Genomic DNA, 20,574 nt, shown 5'->3' with positions numbered 1-20,574 from the left:
AACTCTGATGCTCCAAATTCTGTTGAAAACCTAGGTTTAGAGAAACCTACTGTGTCTGAAAATTTGGGGAAAAGTGTTCCTAACTCCCCTGTTGCTGATGATGATAATATTGGTGCTTCTACTGAGACCAATAATCCTGTTGCTAATGAGTCCATTAAGAAAACTGCTCCTGAGACACATGTTGCACCGAATGTTGCAACACATGGCGCTGCGCCAAATGTGGTGCCAGATGTTACCACATCTTTGGCACAAGAAAACCTTGTGGACTATTCTGAGTCTGATGAGAGTCCCCCACCAAAGGATACTGATAAAGAAGCTGGTTCTGATAAAGTTGTGAATGAAACTCCTGAGGTGATAATTGTTAATGAAACTACTGTTAGTGATAAGGCTATTCCTGCACATTCTGAAGCTAGTGTGGCTAGGAGGACTAGAAGTAGGGCTGGTAAAGCTGTAGAGGCTACTAACACACCTGTCCAAACTCCCAAACCCTCTAAGACTGGAAAGGCTACTGGTAAAAAGCCTGTGTATGGACCTCCAAAACCTGTCAGTAAAGTGATCCCTAGGTCAGAGACCAAGAAAAGAAAAGCTCCTCCAACTAGTGATTCTGATTTTGAACCTGAGACAGATGTTGCTGCATCTGGCAGCACATCTAGAAAGAGTATAGGAAGGAAGAAGGTTCCTCAAACTGTTCCCTATGCTCCCTTAGATAATGTCTCATTCCATCTGGAGAATGGATCTGCAAGATGGAAATTTGTATATCATAGGAGGTTGGCTCTGGAAAGGAATTTGAAGAATGATATTCTTGAATGTCCTAGTGTTGTAGAAGCTCTTGAGTATGCAGGTCTGATGAAAACTGTGGTTGGTTTGGACAAGTGCTATGACAGGCTTGTCAAGGAATTTTTGATCAATGTGGCTGCAGACTGTAATGACCCAGCAAGTCCTGAATACAGGCAAGTGTTTGTTCGCGGAAAGTGTGTTCAATTCTCCCCTATTGTGATAAACCAATATCTCCAAAGAAGTTCTGATGAAGTGGCTCCTCTGAAAGCCACAGATAATGAAATCTGCAAGGTCCTCACTGGTGGAAAAATTAAAGTGTGGCCAAGCAAGGCAAAGTTGTCTGCAACTTCCCTCTCACCATTCTATGCTGTTTTAAATAGGATTGCTGCCCATAATTGGGTACCAACTACTCACTCAGGTGATATTGCAAGAGGATTGGGCAAGTTCATTTATGCTGTGGGTACCAAGGCCAATTTTGACTATGGAGCTTATGTCTTTCAAGAAACTTTGAGCCATGCTTTAACATATGCTGTTGAGAAACCAGTTGCTTTTCCCACTCTGCTATGCAACATTATGCTTGAACAACACCCAGATATACTAAGAAGTTCTGATGTTCCTTGCAAAAGGAAAGGGGTGTTGGTGATTGAGCAGAGACTGCTGGATGGGACAAATGTTGCAGCAGGTGTTGGCACATCTGTCCAGGCTGGAGTACTTTCAAGGAAGCAGATGATTGCAGACTTGACTGAGACCAGCAGAGCTCTTGAGGCCAGGAAGCTGAAAATAGACCGTGTGATTGAGGCACTCAAGGCTGAGGAAGCTGCTGAGATGGCTGAGGGTGAGCCAAATGGACAAGAAGGAGAAGAGGCTAGTGAGTCTGAGGATGGTTCTGAGGATGTGATGGAGGACTCTGATGAAAGTTCTTCAATCTGATTTCTGATGTTTCCTTATATTTGTTTCTGATGTACTTTTGTTGTTTTTCTTGGTGTTTCTTTTATGGGCAAGGCCCTAAATTTCTAGCACCTGTGTGTGCTCTATGGTCTGTAATAACTGCACACTGATATTCTCTATGCTCTGGTACACTACGATTTCCTATTCATGATGTTTGTCTAAATTGTGGCTAAAAAGGGGGAGTAGTGTGTGTGTGTGACAAGTGTGGTGACAGATGTTAGTGTGTGTGTGTGACAAGTGTGGTGACAGATGTTCTCACATCTGGTGACTGTTCTGTTTTTGCATGAATTGTTTGTATGCTCGTATTGAGGGGGAGTGTAAGTAATATGCATGTACTGAGGGGGAGTAGTGAATATTCTTTCTCTATCTGGTGTGTGTATGCATGAATTCAGGGGGAGTGCGAGTGAAATTATCTCTTGGTCGCCTGAATGTATTTGACGACAAATGTTGTGCCAAGTGAGTCCACTATCCACTATGACTGAGAATTTATTTTTCTCAGATGTTTCATGGGAATTTATTTTTCCTGTTGTTCTTATGGTGTATGGATGCGCATTAAACTACTAGGAGTTTATTTCTCCTACTTCTTAGCATCTACTATTGGGAGTTTATTTCTCCCTTGTGTTGTTCCATGAGGCTAGATGTTTTGTTCCGCTGTTGCATTGCCTCTGATGCTACTTGACTATCTTGGAAGTAGTTTTTATTATGTGTTACTTTCTTTCCTAGTTGTGTGATCATGTTGACTCGAAGGAAAGGTAATACTATATCTCTCTATATACTGGTCTAATATTGTTTTAGCCAAAATTTGCCAAAGGGGGAGATTGTTGGGTTTTGTATGATTGGCTACATTTTGCAAAAACATATTTCAGCCAAGTGTTGAGACAAGTGTGCTGACCCCAAGTGTTGTGACAAATGTTGTGACACTTTGGAACAACACCTGACTCTGTTCTGCGCGCGCCAGCTGGATGTTTTTATTTTCTACTCAATCTTTTGAAGATCTGTTTGAAGAATTATGTCAAGGTTTCTTACAGAGGAAGGCGCACGTGTTTAATGTGTTTCAGGAGGCAGCCGAAACCCTAGTTTTATTTTCCAAAGGAATTATATTTTTGGAAAATATATTTTTGCGGTTTCAAAAATATAACTATTGGTTTCAAAAATATATCACTACTGCCGCAATTCTAGAAGCCCTAATTTTGTCTTGAAGCCCAAGTCGTTCTACTACTATAAATACGAAGGCAAGCATATGGTTTCAAGCATCTAAAATCGTGTTCTTACAAAGCGTGTGTTTTAGGGATTTTAGAGTGTTAATTGTGAGCCTATCTTGTGTCTCATTGATGCAAGCTTAGGACCTGAGTGTTATTGAGTTGTAAGTGTGAACTTCTCCTAAGCTTTGAAGTACGGAGATTGTTCTATTGTGTTGTGTGGTTTACTCGCAAGCTTTTAAGCAAGAGTGAATCCTAGTTTTTAGGAGTGTGTCTCCAATCGTTGTAATCGTCTGAGTTGAATAGCAGCGCTGTCTGTGTTGCTAAGGTGGGAATTGGGACGGGGTCTCATATCTAGGAGTTCCTAGGTAGAAGGGTCATTGGGTAGTGATTAAGTGAGAAGTTGTAAACGGGTGAGTTTAGCTTCGAAGTAATACTGCTGATAGTGGACTTCATTCCTGGATTGGTATCCCCCAGAGTAGGCTTTAGGCTGAACTGGGTTAACAACTCTCGTGTGTTATTTACTTTACTGTTTGTATCGTTTTATGTTATTTACTCTGTTTATAGACAAGTGTTGGCGCACCTGTGACAACATCTGTCTACAACAGACAAGTGTTGCTACATCTTGAGCAACACCTGTCCACTGTGTGCCAGGAATTTCAATATCCATGGATAATAATTTTTTTCCTAATTACCTAAATTTTTTTCAACTTCTTTTAAAGAAGTAAAAGAAATATTAACACATAATAATATTCATACATTTCAATTTTAACGACAAAAAGCCATCACATTCATTTTCTTCTTTTTACCAAAAACTTATTTGTTAGGATATTATCTTTTTGTTTTTGAAGTGTTAGGATATGATTTTTTTTACCAAAACTTAATAATACCATATTTTTCTCTTAAAAAAAAATAATATTCATACATTATAACCAAAACAAAGTTCCTCACAAAGTTTTACCAAATATAAAAGACTTTTTTATATTGAATAAATAAGGATATTTATGTAAAAACCTTTTTTATATTGAATAAATCCATTAAGTAACGTGCAGTTGAAATATCCATTAAGCTATCCACTTTGTTACCGTGGCAGATTTTATCTGCGAATACCTGCGAATACAGATAATTTTATCATCCCTAATAAATATCTCAACTGATTTGAATTAAGGGTTAAAAAGGGTTGGAGGTCCCGGATTCAACTCTGAACAACAAAACTAACTACTAACATTGACTGTTTGAAAAATTATCTTAATTCAAAAACAATCATAAAAGAGTTGCACATTATATTTTAATTCAAAATCTTTAAGCATATTATGATCATAGAAGAAGCTTGGTGTTAACATGAGATAAAAGAATGAGCTCCCTTGATTATTGAATGAGACAAGTAGTGAAAGATGCACCATAAACTAAGTTGAGTGCATCATTAACATCATGACTAAACTATATCATATTATTAACATCATGTTGATTGGTGACACAGTAAGCAGAATCTTCATTTGTTCCAGCCAAGAGATGATGAAATCTTGGCTTTGTTGTGCATTTTACCTTTCTGTTTGTTTGTGACAATTAAGGAAGTTTGGTCTTATTTTAGCTAGATGAGTATTTTCATGAGATCCCTGTTAATACTACGGAGGATATATCTCAGAATGCTCAGATAACATGTCATGATGAGGATTCATCAGTCTTATTTTAGTTAGATGGGTTTTTCATGGGATCCCTATAAGACTATGAAGGATGTATCAAACTTTTTTTTCCATAGGTTTTCTATTGGAAACAATCCTATCTGAGACGTCGTCGAACATTAAATGAGTATGCCGCTTCTAGTCGGGATATATCAAATATTATTTCTATTCAACAACATACGAATAGTTCCGTGATTTTGGCTAATTGATTGTTGAATTTTTGCCTTGGAATGAATAGAAAAAAATGGATTGATATTGATCCGATCCAATTCATTATCCGCGATTAATCCTAAACCAGATGGGTCATTTCTTTTTCGCATATATGAAGTACTCGATTTCACTAAGTCAATTCTTAGAAAATACTCAACCAAACCATTTGTACATACTTCAACAAAGGAATATATATATATATATATATATATATATATATATATATATATTTGCAATACTACCTTAGTCCACAATTTTTCAAATATTGACAATTTTAATAAAGAAAATCATTGAAAATAATGAATCACATACTGATTTACAAAGGCAAATTAGAAATCCACTTAGTGAACAGGGAAAAACATTGCTCGGGAGTGTACTCAGGAGCCATATGTCCTGAACCCTGCAAAATTATTTATCGAAAATTGAATAATGAATATGCACAATCTCATCAAAGAAGCTTAAATATTTCACCAAATTGAGTATTTTTTTTTCTTAAAAGAGCACTTGTGATTTAATTAGTAATTTCTTACCTTCACAGTTGCAAATGTCATTCGATTTGAGTAAGTCCTTGTGTATCTGCATGAAAGTATTGATTAAGATTAAAATATATGATCAGATGAATTAGGCACCCTCGGAAACTTGATAATATAGCAATATTTTAAAAATTGAACCAAAGATTGAACCAGTGAAGCTTCTGAGTCATGATTCAATTAGTTCAATAACCATGGTTGGACGGTATGACAAATAAATAAGAAAGTATAAAGGATTATGAAACATAAAAATTGGTTGAACTAACAGCTGTTACACATGTTCAAACCTAGTTTGATTGTGGTTCAATATGATTCAATATGACTGATACAACCAAATTAAAGCCAACTGACGAATTAGCCATTCCTGGTTCAACCGGGAAGTTCAATATCCGATTTCTAAAAAATTGATATGAAGTTTGATGCTTACCCTCCCACTTGGCCATTTGCAAACCATGGCCTCCAATCATCAACAATGGAGTAGTTTAGAGCCCTTATCCAAGCTTGAGTAGACATGAAAGGAACAAGTATGTCATGATCTCCACTGCCAACAACAAATGATGGCCATAAAATAAATCAGCTAGTCTTAATGGCACCAAGAAAGCAAGTAGAAAAACAAATCTCCCTCTTTTAAATTGGTCAATCCACTTGACGGAAAAAAAAATTGATTGGTGATATGAGCAGCTCATGCATAATAAGTCGTGAATTGAATGCCTTACTTTTGAAATGTGAAAAATTATAACCTAATATATCATCTACTAACCATTCATGTTTAAAATATATATACACTAGAGATATGTACCAATTGGATTTAGTTCTTTATCAAATCGAGATATGACTCACATGTATCAGAAGATACTACTGATAGCCACGAATGTATCGAAATATTGATATTCTTATTGACAATTAAGATTTCATACTTCATCTTTTAAGGAGCTAAATCCAAGGAAAAGACTACATATATCATGGCAATCATGTTTTTTTTGTCAAGTAGCCTAGGGTATCAGGTTTCGAACATCCATCCCTGTATATTACATGCAATGTTCCTACCTACCAAGTGAGCTATGCTCGCAGGAACTCAATTATGCGTTTTAAATGAAGAACAATGCTATTTGGAACGACTTGTTAAAAATATGATTAAGTAGTTGACCAATCAAAAAGTTGGAAAAAATACAAAGTCAGAGTATTTGGTGGAAGCACAGAGAACAGGTGGTAAAGCAACAGATGAGATATGTTCGTTTGTTTTCGTCTCGCGCCATTCAACATAATTTCTTAAATGAAATAAACACTACATCAAAGAGAGAAATATTCACCTGTATATCAAAGAGCGATATCCTTTTTTGCTTAGATTTGCATGAAACTCAACGCTATCAGAGATCTCATACTCAAAATCAGTCTTGTAACAACGTACCCATTTCCCTATGGTTCCCTGCAGAGCTCAAAGCTATGTACATTAAGATGATACATCATTAGAAAATCACAATATATAATGAGTTTTATAGGTTTATCATATCAAACCTCTCGAATATGCAGTGCCTTCCGAACACGCTCATTGTTAATCCACTTACGACCGAGGTAAGAACTATAAATCTACATTAATTATGAAAATTGGAAACGTCAAATTTAAAACATTATAGTAAAAAAAACGATGTGTGATTGCATGAATCAAGACATGTTATGAAAAAAATTACTCGGCAACTTAATTCGGGCACTGTGTCTGTGAGATGAGAACTAGAAGATTTCTTCAACTCATGAGTCAATGATCTCCTCCAGAGTGGCGAATCACTTTCACAATAACTATCCAAAATGTAGAAGTGATTAATTCCTGAAAGGCACTGAAGATAAGAAGTAACAATATGATCACAAACAGAAGGGATTATCATTATCATAAATAGCATGCGTACAAATACTTCCTGTAGCTACAACAGACAAATTTGGGATGGTTTACATGCCTCATCAAAGTACTCGAGATCTCTTAAACACAACTCATTTCTGGAATCTACATCAATATATTCTTCTTTACAATTTTTCTGCAGTGACTGTCAACAGATAACGATAGACCGTTAAGAAAATACAATCTATGTAGTTCGATTAATTTATATGTAATGACATTGTAAGATGTTCTTATACATGCACCTAATCAAATCTGTCACCTTGTTATATTAGTCTCCCAAAATATATTCATAGATATCTACATGGTGAGATATGATATGATTCGATGTATTTACATTAACAATATATATAAATTAAGTTCATAAAAATATTACCTTATAGAGTTCATCAGAGATGAGTCCCATTCCATGAGCATATGGGATTTGATCATTTTTTTCTCTTCGTGTTGTTATCGGGTTCCCTAGCAGATATCCCTGATAATGTATACGCCAATTTCATAGTGCACATAACAAGTGCTATAGTAATAAAGGTGTTTAGGGTTTAAAAAATCCCTCTACAGATTATATTTTCCCCGCTAGTAGAAGCCACAAAAAGAAATTATGGTTGGTAACCTGAAGATTTATCGATGGTTGAAGACCTTCTTCATTTCCTGTTAATCAATGAAATGAAAAAAATATTAGTAGCTTTATTCTTTGTTTTAACTTTCCAGTTCTTAAGAGAAAGGAACTGTGGTAATCCGAACAGTCAGCTTTAACATGCTAAACTTTTTGTTTTTCTTATATTCAAAGGTGAATGCAAATAAACAATGAATTACAGTAAGAGGACTAGTTCATCTTAATTACCATAACTTAAAATGACTAATTCATCTTTAAAAATTGAGCCATTTAGAATTTCTAACCATTTGAAATTTCTTGAACAATGGCCGGTACAGGAATGCCGGAGTATGAATCAGCACCAAAGTAGAATTCATTTGAAAGAAATTCAGGGTGATCAATCAGCCACTACAAATACATAAGTGTTACAGCCACAAACTTAATTTTAATTTTGTCATGATGGAGCCCGACTATGGTCTTTTTCGAGAAAAGCTGACAAACAGGAAGATTACCTTCCTAAGAAATTGATGAGTATGGTGAACTAATTTCCAGTCGCTTCGGTGAGCAGTGAGATTTTTCGCATATGAGAAACCAGTTCCAAGTGGTAAATCTACAAAAATAATGCTGCATAGCTGACCAAAAGATCATTAACATTACTGTCAGTAAATCACCCTCCAATAACGAAATGATGAAAAGAAACATATACAAAGAATGGATATTTGGATTTGTCGCGTTATCTCAACACAAATTTTATAAATATTACACATTTTGGATTAACTTCATTAAACAAAATCAATGTTGGATTATTGAAGTTCTCTCAACACCTTTGTCCATGATTGTGGCCTCAAGACCAAACTAGGCACGCTGCCATTGTATTCCTTGATTTCGAATTCAACAGGACCTATTAACATCCAATTGATAACAATGTGATGGATCTAATATGCAATCAGGTAAGTGACAGAACTTTAAAGATGAAATAAGTTGAGAAAGGAATATTTATTTATATTAATATGGAATAGAAAGTTCAAGTACAAGGAATTTGCAGGAAAGAAAATAACAAACTACTAGTACAGACTAGCAGTCCTAAGCAGCGCACAGCTTGCTTCCTATCACTATCACTAGTGACCCCACATCAAATACTGAATTCCAAGATGATTCTATTCAATCATTGACACCCCTTATATAACCAACTTCTTAGCCACGTTATTATTCTTTACTTTTGTCTTTTTCCTAGCATAGAATTTCCACACTCTTGGCTTAGGCCCAAACTCTTCCAAGCCCACTTCTGCATTAGTATTTCTATCACAATGTCACTCTATGAATACATTTCTGTGGATAACTTTTAGTGGATCAATTTTAATGATAATTTGTAAAAATTTCATATAATAAAACTTGAAAAGTTACCTAAACTATAAAAGTTACAAATATAAAAGTTAACACAAAATTTAGTAATATATCTTTAGATTGTGATAGGGACAGGCTTGAGTGAAGATATATGTTCTGTTATTAGCTTCCAGGATGTATGGCGCTGCTATGGTAAGGACTTTGGTATTATGTGGTGCCCTATGATGCCGAAATACTTTTGATACAATACGGAGATACTTGATCGGACACGTACCAGTGTCAGATAAATGTCATATACATACACTTTGACCATTTTGGAGTATCTATCGGGTTTCAGAGGTGGTGCCTAAGACTCGTATCAATTAGTATGGGATGCTCGGTGGAGTATTTTAGTGGTTTGATTCTTCCTCCTTGTAATAAGGTTTTGTAGGAGGATTTCCTTAGTCCTTGGATACTTATCAATTAGTATCAGAGAAGATTGTTATGAAAAACACATATATGTTGGTGAGCTGGTGGCTTAGAAAGGGTTATCTATGAAGAGGTTGATCGGAAAGGTGAGTGAAGTGTCGTAAAGTGCTAGCCACTGCGACGTTGGTTCTCTGGGGCTGTGCTACCTATGATAGGGAGACGGGTCTTATGGGGTGCCTAAGTCCCAAGAAGGCTAAAAACTCTCACAATTCAGTTCAATTTTGTATCGAAGCGAGATACAATTTGCATGTATCATACGATACTGACAATTGATAACGATGATTTCGACCATATGGCCACACCAAATACTTCTTAACAACCAAACTTTCACAATTGCTTAAAAGGGCCTAAGTCTATTCGAATGACAAGATAATGCTATCTTTAACTATGTAGCAATGACACCTTAGATTGAATGCTTGTTTGGTGTCTGTCATGTGCCAATGTCCAACACAGACACATGTTACTATACTTGATCAATTCCATTTTTTAAAATTATTACTAATGTCAGTATCGTGTCTGTGTCTATGTTAGTGTTTTCATAGTTTATAGGCAACGTCCTTTTTTTTCTCCTAAGTAACTATCTCTCTAACTCACCCACCAGCCAACACATTAACAAATTTCCTAACTAACTGACTAATTAATCCTCTTAACAGTAACAAATAGACCTATCATAATAAGTATATTATTGATTTCATTTTTCATATTCATAATTCATAAAGGAATTACAATAAAAATGATAATCACACTTGTGTGTGATGTATGTACATATCTAGTTATGCATTATCAATAAACTGCAACAAAATATTCACAATAAACAGAGTTAACATTTGAAAGTTACCTATTTGAAAGACTAGGCCAGAAAAAGAAGAACAACCAGGACCACCAGTTAACCAAAGCATAAGAGGATCTTTCTTAGGATCATTCTCTGATTTGATAAAATAATAAAACACTTGCATGTCATCATCTGTTTCCCCCAATCCCACATACCTATCAATTGTAACACAACTACATTACTTATCACACAGTTAGTGGCGGAGGGAGAAGAAATGGCAAAGCCATTATAAATTCACCAGCTAGTTCGAACCCTGGTACTCCTATTTTTTTTTATAGATAGAAGAAATGGCAAAGCCATTATAAATTCACACACACAAGTGAGGGAGTTGGGGTTCGAACCCCGGTCATGATGTCTGACCTAACAATTTTGACATTTTTGTCAGTTCGAACTGGTACTCCCACTTATTCATAAGCAAACTAAATAAGTCAATATTTTGAGGGAGAGGAAATATCCTAAAATAGAAAAGGTTAAGATTGCTGACCCTGTTTCAAGTTGAAAAGGAAGAGGCCCTTCAAAACCAGGAAGCACTTCTACCTTTGAGCTAGAAGCTTCAAGCTGGTGAGTTAACATCTGCAAACTAAAAAGCAGAAGAGCAAGTAGAATCTGAAAACAATAGTAGAGTGAACTATGAGAAGGAGGAGGAACCATCATGTTCATCTTTGCAAGCTACAACAAATTTTTCTTGACTCTTCTTTAAATGTTCCATGTTCATGATGAGTTGTTGAGAAACACGTTAGTTCCATAAAATATAAAAAGTCAAGTCATTGTTTAATGTTGTATATCAAAACGAGAAGCATCTTTTATTTTTAATTATTATTAATGAAAACTAGATTTCTGAGCTGAAAAAAAAAAAAAAAAAAAACTAGACACATGATAATCTATATATTTATGTTACAACGTTGCTAAGCCCGCTAACACAGTGTTTGGACGTAGTTAATAATTTGAGGAAAAAATTTCCGACGTCTTTTTGGCATACTCCAATTCTTCGACGTATTTCTTCACCGTCTAAGAATTGGAGTATGCCAAAACGAGGACGAAAGGGCAAACCAATATAATCACTTGTGTTAAAATTGATCTTGTGTGAAATTGCTATTTTAATCTTTGAATTTTGTAAAAATAGATTGATCTATGTTTTTAAATAAATTTTCTTTTAATCAAATTTTTTTTTTATTAAAAGTACATAGATGAAAATCATTTTATAAAATTGCAATACACTCAATTGAAATTTCAACCTTAGTTTCAATTTTAGTATTACTAATTGGTTAGTGTTTTTGTTGTGGGAACCAAGGTTTAAATTGATTTATTGTGTACAACTTAAATTAATTAGTTTGATCTTCTAATTTAGAAATAGATTTCTTATCATGGTTGGTAGAGGAGAATCCACCTTGTGTGTTCCCATAGGTTCATCGACGCATATTAGTCATCACTACGGCGGTTGAACGCTAAATGTGTGGGCACCTCTTTTAGTCAGGATATATCAAACATTTAGCAAAGATGATTATTTGTAATACATCTATATTTAAAATACTTCCCTAGTCTACAAATTTTCAAATATTTACAATTTTAAAAAAGAAAATCATCGACAAATGAACATCTCATTGATAACCATACTTAATCTATGCCATTGTAAACTGCTTATTTACAAAGGTAAATTTGATATCCACTTAGTGAACATGGCAAAACATTGCTCAGGAGTATACTCAGGAGCCATATGTCCTGAACCCTGCAAAATTATTTACGAAAATCGATAATTTGCACAATCTCATCAAACCCACCTAAATATTTGACCAAATTAAAGATTTTCTCTTCTTAAGAGAACAAAAGAACACTTGTGATTCAATTAGTAATTTCTTACTTTCAGTTGCAAATGTCATCTGATTCGAGTAAGTTCTTGTGTATCTGCATCTTATTGATTAAGATTAAGATAGATCTTACGATCAGATTATTGAAAATGGGGAACATCAAATTTGAAATATTATGGACAAAAATTGTTTTTGAATCTAAACAAGTTATAAAAAAATTACTTCGCAGCTTAATTCGGGCACTGTGAGATGAGAACTAGAAGATTTCTTCAACTCCTGAATCAATGATCTCCTCCGTAGAAGCGAATCATCTTCACAAAAGCGATCCAAAATGTTGTACACATAAACTCTTGAAAGGTTCTGAAGATAAGTAGAAATGGTTTAACAATATCGCAAACAGAAGTGATTATCATTATCATAAGGGTGATGATTTACAGTTAAGAGTCTTCTAAGATCAAACTTTCTACCATTTTCTAATTTTAGTCTTTGAACAACAAGAGAGTAACAAAAATTACCACAGTTAAGAGTCTTCACAAATTTGTAAATTAAGTAGTTTAAATTTAAACAAAGGATAAAATTGAACGATTAGAGGCTACAACAGATAAAATTGGGATAGTTTACTTGCCTCATCAAAGGACTGGAGATCTCTTAAACAATAGTCATTTTTGGAATCTACATCAATATACTCTCCTTTACAATTTTTCTGCAGTGACTGATCAATAGATAACGGTAAACCATTAAACATATCATCATTCTTTAAATTCAAGTACAAATACATAATCCTTATAATCAATAAGAAAATACAAGTAAGTTAATACCTAAAAAAAAACTAAATCAATGGCCATCATATATACACATTAAGTTCATAAAAATATTACCTCATAGAGTTCATCAGAGATGAGTCCCATTCCATGAGCATATGGGATTCGATAATTTTTTTCTCTTCGTGTTGTTACGGGGTTCCCTAGCAGATATCCCTGAAAATGTATATGCTAGTTAAGCTTAATAGTACATATAACAAGTGCTAGTAGAAGCAACAGAAAGAGATTATGGTTGGAAACCTGGAGATTTATCGATGGTTTGATACCTTCTTCATTTCCTGTTAATCAACAAAAAAAATATCAGTCGGCTTTCGTTGTCTTAACTTTCCGGTTCTTAAGAGAAAGGAAATGTGGTAATCCAAACAGTCAACTTTAATATTCTAAACTTTTTGCTTTGCTTATATTAGAGTAAGAGGACTAGTTAAAGTGATTAAGAAACTTTTAGGAATCATATTTACCATTATTTAAATGACTAATTCATCTTAAAAATTGAGCCGTTTAGAATTTCTAACCATTTGAAATTTCTTGAACAATAACGGGGACAGGAATGCCAGAGTATGAATCAGCTCCAATGTAGAATTCATTTGAAAGAAATTCAGTGTGATCAATCAGCCACTACAAATACAGGTAATAATTGTTACAACCACAAACTTAATTTTAATTTTGTCCCGATGGAGGCCAACTATGGTCTTTATTCGAGAAATTGGATAGACGGAAATGTTACCTTCCTAAGAAATTGATGAGTATGGTGAACTAATTTCCAGTCACTTCGGTTAGCAGTGAGATTTTTCGCATATGAAAAACCGGTTCCAAGTGGCAAATCTACAAAAATAATGCTGCATAGCTGACCAAGAGATCATTAACATTAATATTAATAAATTACCATCCAATAATGAAACGACGAAAATAAACAAAAAAAAGAACCAATATTTTGATTTGTAGAGTTATCTCAACACAAGTTATATACATAATTATAATTACATGACTAATATAAAGTTCTTTTTAAAAATTTTGAATTAACTTCAGTAAGGGAAATCAGTATTGAATTATTGAGGTGCTTTTAACTAAAACCTTTGTCCATGACTGTGGCCTCGAGACCAAACTAGGCAGACTCCCGTCGTACTCCTTGATTTCAAATTTATATGGACCTATTAACATCCAATTGATGACAAAGTTACTCTATGAATGCTTTTCAGTGGATCCATTTCAGCAGGATCAATTCTACTGATAATCTAAACCAAACACAAGAAAATAGCCAAAGTACAAAACTGATGTCACATTTCACTGCAAAGTGATTCGGCATGATGCAAAATCTAGATGTAAAAGTTAGTTATACTAGTAAGCTGTTTTTTTAACTGTCTGTATAAGCCTTATGTACTTCCTGGATGTAACTCATTTTCTCATTATTAATGTAATTACTATCTGCTGATTATTCCTACATGTCATAAGTTGTTTCTATTATCCCTCTCAAACAGTGTTACAAGTATTTATGTTAGTAGATAAACAGAAATAAAGCAATCCAAACATGTTCTTACAATAAGAACATTAGAGAGGAATTTGTGAATGGCAAAACCATGTGTGTGATATATAAACCTAGAAGGCCAGAACCCATGCCTTAACTGACTGCACGCGTTCACACTGTTAAGAGATCCATCATTGTCCGATCAAGATCGAGGTCCAAATCTCAAGCTCAGCAATTTAGTTTTTAAAGAAAATCAAAATTTGACCGTTCTTAATTGGACGATCATGAATCTCCGGATTGAATGAATGCGTGCAGTCAATGACCAGGGACGGATTCTAGGGGTGGCAAGGGTGGGCTTTGGCCCCTCCCTCCCACCCCTAATGTTGTATATACTATATATTTAAAGTTGTTATTTTATACATAATTATTATTAATAGACTATAATTTCTATGTATAATCATAGTGTAAATTAATTTTGATAAATAAATCAATGTAAAATAGTTTTATATCGGTATAATTTGATCCCTATTTATATAAATTACAATTAAATTTTATGTAATATTTATTAAAAAAAATTGTCAGCCCCCCCGTTTGGTTAGTTTCTGGATCCGTCCCTGTCAATGACTGCATGAAATCGGGTTCATAACATACACATATCCAAATATGCATTAACAAACTGTCACAACAAGATTCACAAACAAACAAAAAAACAGAGTTATCATTTAAAAATTACCTATTTCATGGACAAGGCCAGAAAAAGAAGAACAACCAGGACCACCAGTTAACCAAAGCATAAGAGGGTCTTTCTTAGGATTATTCTCTGATTTGACAAAATAGTAGAATACTTGCATGTCATCATCTGTTTCCCCCAATCCCACGTACCTATTAATTGTCAGACAATTACATTACTTGTCACATAGCCATTTCTATTTCTTGTGTATTTCTACAAGAAATACTAGTAAAGTAAATCTTAGAATTAAGTGTTAGGCCTAACTCAAACCTATAAAACCGGCTTGTAAGATTAGGATTGTCTAATCATTTATAAACATATATTCAGACCATTTAGCAACCGATGTGAGACTCTTAACACCCCCCCCTCGTGCTCAGCACTATTGGGCTTGGTGAACGGATATAAACAGTGGGTGGTCCGATCAGAAACTTGATAGGCTCTAATATCATTTAAAATCGGGAGTTCGGCTTAACTTAACCTACAAAACCGAGTTGTAAGATGAGGATTGACTCTACTTATTTATGTCATCTCGCAACCGGTGTGGTACTCTTAACAAGTAGGTTAAGAGGAAAGATAGCTTATTGAGAAACTCGTATCGGGTAATGGAATTTACTTCAATATGCTAAAATCATAAAAAGAAAAGAAATAGAAAATGGAATGGTTAAGATTAATGCTGACCCTGTTTCAAGTTGAAAAGGAAGAGGCCCTTCAATGTTGGATGTTGACGCAGCTGAAGCTAGGCTTCGATCACTTTGGCCTGCACAGGCCTAGCAAGCAAGCAAGGATACACGCGCGCGCTGCACTGCACTCTGGCCACGCCAATGAGCACAGTTTCTGCAGGATCTACTATCCTTGTTGCTGCAACAATGGTGAATGGATGGAAGGAATGAAAAGCACTTGTTTAACAGAGAAAGAAGAAGATGATTAGGGAAAAATAGAATCAGTTTTATTCATCCACAATGGGGAAAAGTAGTTGGATACAATCACTAATCATGAGCCAATTATTTATACTAGATCATCACAATGGTTGATGATTCTCTTAGGCCCTAACCAACTAACAACTTCCTAACTGACTCTAATACACTCTAACAACCTAGGCAAATCAAATCTAACCGACTCTAACAAATTCTAATAACAAACTTCACTAACACACTAACTGACTTGCTTAACAAGCAATTAGTTACACTTCCACTTTTGCTTGCTTGCACACCAAGTCAGCTTATTCACAATATGAATTAACCATCTAGAGTCTTCTTAGATTCAACACACCCCCTTAATTCATGTTGTCCACTGTCTCAATTCCCATTTCACTTCTCAATTTTTCAAATACCTGTGTTGTTACAGCCTTGGTTAACAAGTCTGCAACTTGCTCTTCTCTTCTGCAGTGCATTAGGGCCAAGTTACCATTGCTTACCTGCTCTCTTAAGTAATGGAACCTTAGCTCTATATGCTTGCTTCTTCCATGAGCAATAGGGTTCTTTGCAAGATTGATAGCAGACACATTATCAATCTTCAAAGTCACTATCTCACACCTGTCTTGACTGATTTCTTCAATTAGGTTTTTCAACCAAATAGCTTGACAAGTGCCGAGTGATGCTGCTATATATTCAGCTTCACATGAGGATAAGGCTACTACAGGTTCCTTCTTTGAACACCATGATATTGGTGATCCACCATAGAAAAACATATAGCCAGCTGTTGATTTTCTATCTTCATGATCACCACACCAATTTGAATCTGTGTAGCCTATCAGCTTGCATTCTTTGCCTCTATCACTTGCAGGGAACATAATACCATAGTTTATGGTCCCTTTCACATATCTAAGTATCCTTTTCACTGCAATCAAGTGTGAACTTTTAGGCCTTTCCATGAACCTGCTAGCAATTCCTACACTGTAAGCCAAGTCTGGCCTTGTATTGCACAAATACCTCAGAGAACCAATCATCTTTCTATAGAATGTAGGGTCTACATCCTCTTCTTCTGCACACTTTGTTAGCTGTGACTTTGGCTCTGCAGGTGACAATGCAACATTGCATTTGTCCATCTCAAATTTTTTCAAAATCTCTGATGCATATCTAGTCTGGTGCATTAAGATTCCTTGCTCATTCCTTAGAAACTCAATGCCTAGAAAATATGTCATGAGGCCTAAATCTGTCATTTCAAACTCTTCCTTCAAGTCACCCTTGAATTCACTAATATAAGATTCATTGCTCCCTGTGATGAGCAAATCATCTACATATAGGCAAATTATAATGACTCCCTTTGCAGCATCTTTCTTGACATACACTCCATGTTCTGTGACACATTTCTTAAACCCTATTTCATTTAAGAATTTGTCAATCCTTTTGTTCCAGGCTCTTGGAGCTTGTTTCAGACCATAGAGTGCCTTCTTAAGCTTATACACTTTAAGCTCTTGACCTTTCACTTCAAAACCAGGTGGCTGGGCAACATATACTTCCTCTTCTATAGGACCATTCAGAAAAGCTGACTTCACATCCATTTGATACATTGGCCAATCATTTAGGTTAGCAAGAGCAGTTACTAACCTAATTGTTTCCATTCTAGTAAAAGGTGCAAACACTTCATCATAGTCAATACCTTCTTTCTGAAGAAATCCCTTTTCCACTAGCCTTGCTTTGTATCTGGTTATCTCACCCTTTGAGTTCACTTTCAGCTTGTAAACCCACTTCACATCTATTGCTTTCTTTCTTAGTGGAAGATCCACCAGCTCCCATGTTTGATTGCTTTCAATTGAATCCAATTCTTCTTTCATAGCACCTCTCCACTTTTCACTTTGTAGAGCACTATGCACATCAATTGGTTCAGATTCAGCCATGAATGCTAAATGGATCAACTCACCATCATTGTTCACTTGACCATCTGAGTTCATTTCACACTCTTGTAATCTTGCTGGTAGAACTCTAGGCCTATTTGATCTTCTCACCTCAGGCACTGGCTGATTTACTTGTTCTTCACTAACTTCTTCAATCATCACACTAGTTGACTTCTTTCTGTCATTAGTGTTTCAGTCCCATTCCTTGAGTTCATCAATTATTACATCTCTACTGATCACCACATTGTTGTTGATTGGATCATAGAGTTTGTAACCTCCAGTTGAGTGATAACCAACCAATATCATCATTGTTGACTTATCATCCAACTTCTTCCTCAATTGATCTGGTGTGTGTTTGAAAACTAGTGAACCAAACACTCTCATATGATTCACATTTGGCTTGTGTCCTGACCAACATTCTTCTGGTGTGATACCCTTCAATCTCTTTGTAGGGCACCTGTTCAATGTATAAGTAGCAGTAGAAACTGCTTCACCCCATAACTCCTTAGGTAAATGCTTTCCCTTCAACATACACCTCACCATATCCATTATTGTTCTATTTTTTCTTTCAGCAGTCCCATTTTGCTGTGGAGTATATGGTGGGACTATGTCATGCACAATGCCTTCATTGTCACAGAATTTTGCAAATTCATGTGATACATACTCTCCACCCCCATCTGTTCTTAGGGTTTTGAGCCTCTTACCACTTTGTCTTTCAACTGTAGCTTTAAATTTCTTAAAAATTTCAAACACATCATTTTTCTTGCTTATCAAGTAAGTCCATAGTTTTCTGCTAAAGTCATCTATGAAACTTACAAAGTACCTGTTACCTCCAATTGAATTTACTTGCATTGGACCACATACATCTGAATACACCACTTCAAGTACACCATTGGTTTTACTTGCTGCATGCTTACTGAAGCTTCCTCTGTGCTGCTTTGACTGCACACACTCTTCACAAATCTCTTCAGGCACTTGCAGGCTTTGTAAGCCTGTCACCATCTTTGATTTTTGCAGTAAGCTGAGGTCCTTGAAATTCAAGTGCCCCATTCTATAGTGCCATCTTCATTCTTCTCTGCTTGATGCAGTCATCAAGCACTTGTGATTCAGAACATTGAGCCCAATCTTGAATGTCCTGTTCTTTGACATTTCAGTTTTTAACATCAAGTTGCCTTTAGTGTTGTACACTTTCAGCAACCTATTCTCCATTACAATTCTGTAATCTTTCTCTAGCAATTGGCCTATACTGAGTAGATTACATTTCATACCTGGTATGTACAATACACCAGAAATCACTGAACACTTGCCATCCTTTCTTTTGATTGTTACATCACCAATAGCTTGTACTGCAAGACTGCTATTGTCTGCAAACTTGACATTGTGATTCTGAGTAGCTTTTAGGCTTGTGAACCAATCTTTCCTCCCTGTCATGTGTGTTGTACATCCAGTATCAAGATACCACTTTTCTTGAAGGTCACTTTCATCTTTTGTAGTTACAAGAAGCATAACTGAGCCTTCATCATCATCATCATTTCTAGCAATTTTGGCTTCAGCATCACTTGATTCCTCTCTGAATCTACATTCATCTGCAAAATGACCATAATTTTGGCAATTATAGCATTGAATGTGTTTCTTATCAAACTTGCCTCTTCCACCTCTTCCACCTCTTCCACCTCCATTGTAACCACCTCTACCACCATTGAACTGTTTCTTCTGATTTCCACCTCCTTTGGTATCTTGATTCTCTTTTCCATTTCCATTCTGATAACTATCTTTTCCCTTATTGCCTTGCCATTTTCCCTTTCCTTTCTTATTCTTGTTACCCTGCTGTACTTGTAATGCTACCTCACTTTATCAGAATTTCTCTGATTCATCCTTTGCTCATGTGCTTCTAAAGACCCTTGCAGTTCCTCAACCTTGATAGTGTCAAGATCTTTAGACTCTTCTATTGCAGCTACCACATAGTCAAACTTAGGAGTTAAAGATCTCAGTATCTTTTCAACTCTCATTGTACCAGACACAATTTCACCACATGCTTTCATTTCATTAACTAATTTTGCAATCTTTGTAAAGAATTCACTTACAGTTTCTTTTTCTTCCATTTGTAGCTGTGCAAACTTGCTTCATAGGGTTTGTAGCTTCACTTTCTTCACCTTCTGATCTCCAGCATAAGCTGTAGCCAAGATATCCCAAGCTTGCTTAGCTGATTCACAATCTCCAACCTTTTCAAAGATATCAGGGCTTACACTTTGATGAATTATGAACAATGCCTTGTAGTCTTTCTTCTTCAATTCTTTGTGTTGAGTTCTTTGAACCTCTGTTGCACCTTCTGAGAGTGATTCCACACCATTAATCACTTGATCCATCACATCTTGATAATTGAACAAAACTTTCATCTGTTTGCTCCAATTATCATAATTCTTTCCATCCAAAACTGGAAGATTCGCAGG

The 20,574-nt window shown here is 35.5% G+C and overlaps 1 protein-coding gene across 1 annotated transcript; it reads right to left on the bottom strand.

Moving 5' to 3' along the window:
• Positions 1-4,771: 4,771 nt before the first annotated feature.
• On the bottom strand, positions 4,772-18,283 carry LOC123922058. The gene is made up of 24 exons (XM_045974802.1): positions 16,622-18,283; positions 15,970-16,058; positions 15,295-15,443; positions 14,171-14,247; positions 13,824-13,943; positions 13,612-13,714; positions 13,340-13,377; positions 13,157-13,255; positions 12,904-12,990; positions 12,501-12,638; positions 10,958-11,142; positions 10,480-10,628; positions 8,654-8,730; positions 8,342-8,461; positions 8,135-8,237; positions 7,848-7,885; positions 7,611-7,709; positions 7,296-7,382; positions 7,035-7,178; positions 6,862-6,933; positions 6,657-6,772; positions 5,774-5,887; positions 5,347-5,392; positions 4,772-5,216 (listed from the first exon to the last, which is right to left on the bottom strand). The coding sequence occupies exons 1-24, from the start codon at positions 18,281-18,283 to the stop codon at positions 5,133-5,135; spliced, it is 3,996 nt and encodes a 1,331-aa protein (XP_045830758.1). The 3' UTR covers positions 4,772-5,132.
• Between the last annotated feature and the right edge of the window lie 2,291 nt (positions 18,284-20,574).

Source organism: Trifolium pratense, linkage group LG4, assembly GCF_020283565.1.
Source record: "Trifolium pratense cultivar HEN17-A07 linkage group LG4, ARS_RC_1.1, whole genome shotgun sequence".
Taxonomy (NCBI): domain Eukaryota; kingdom Viridiplantae; phylum Streptophyta; class Magnoliopsida; order Fabales; family Fabaceae; genus Trifolium; species Trifolium pratense.
Note: the sequence above shows the minus strand (reverse complement) of the source record. Positions and strands in the feature narration are given on the sequence as shown.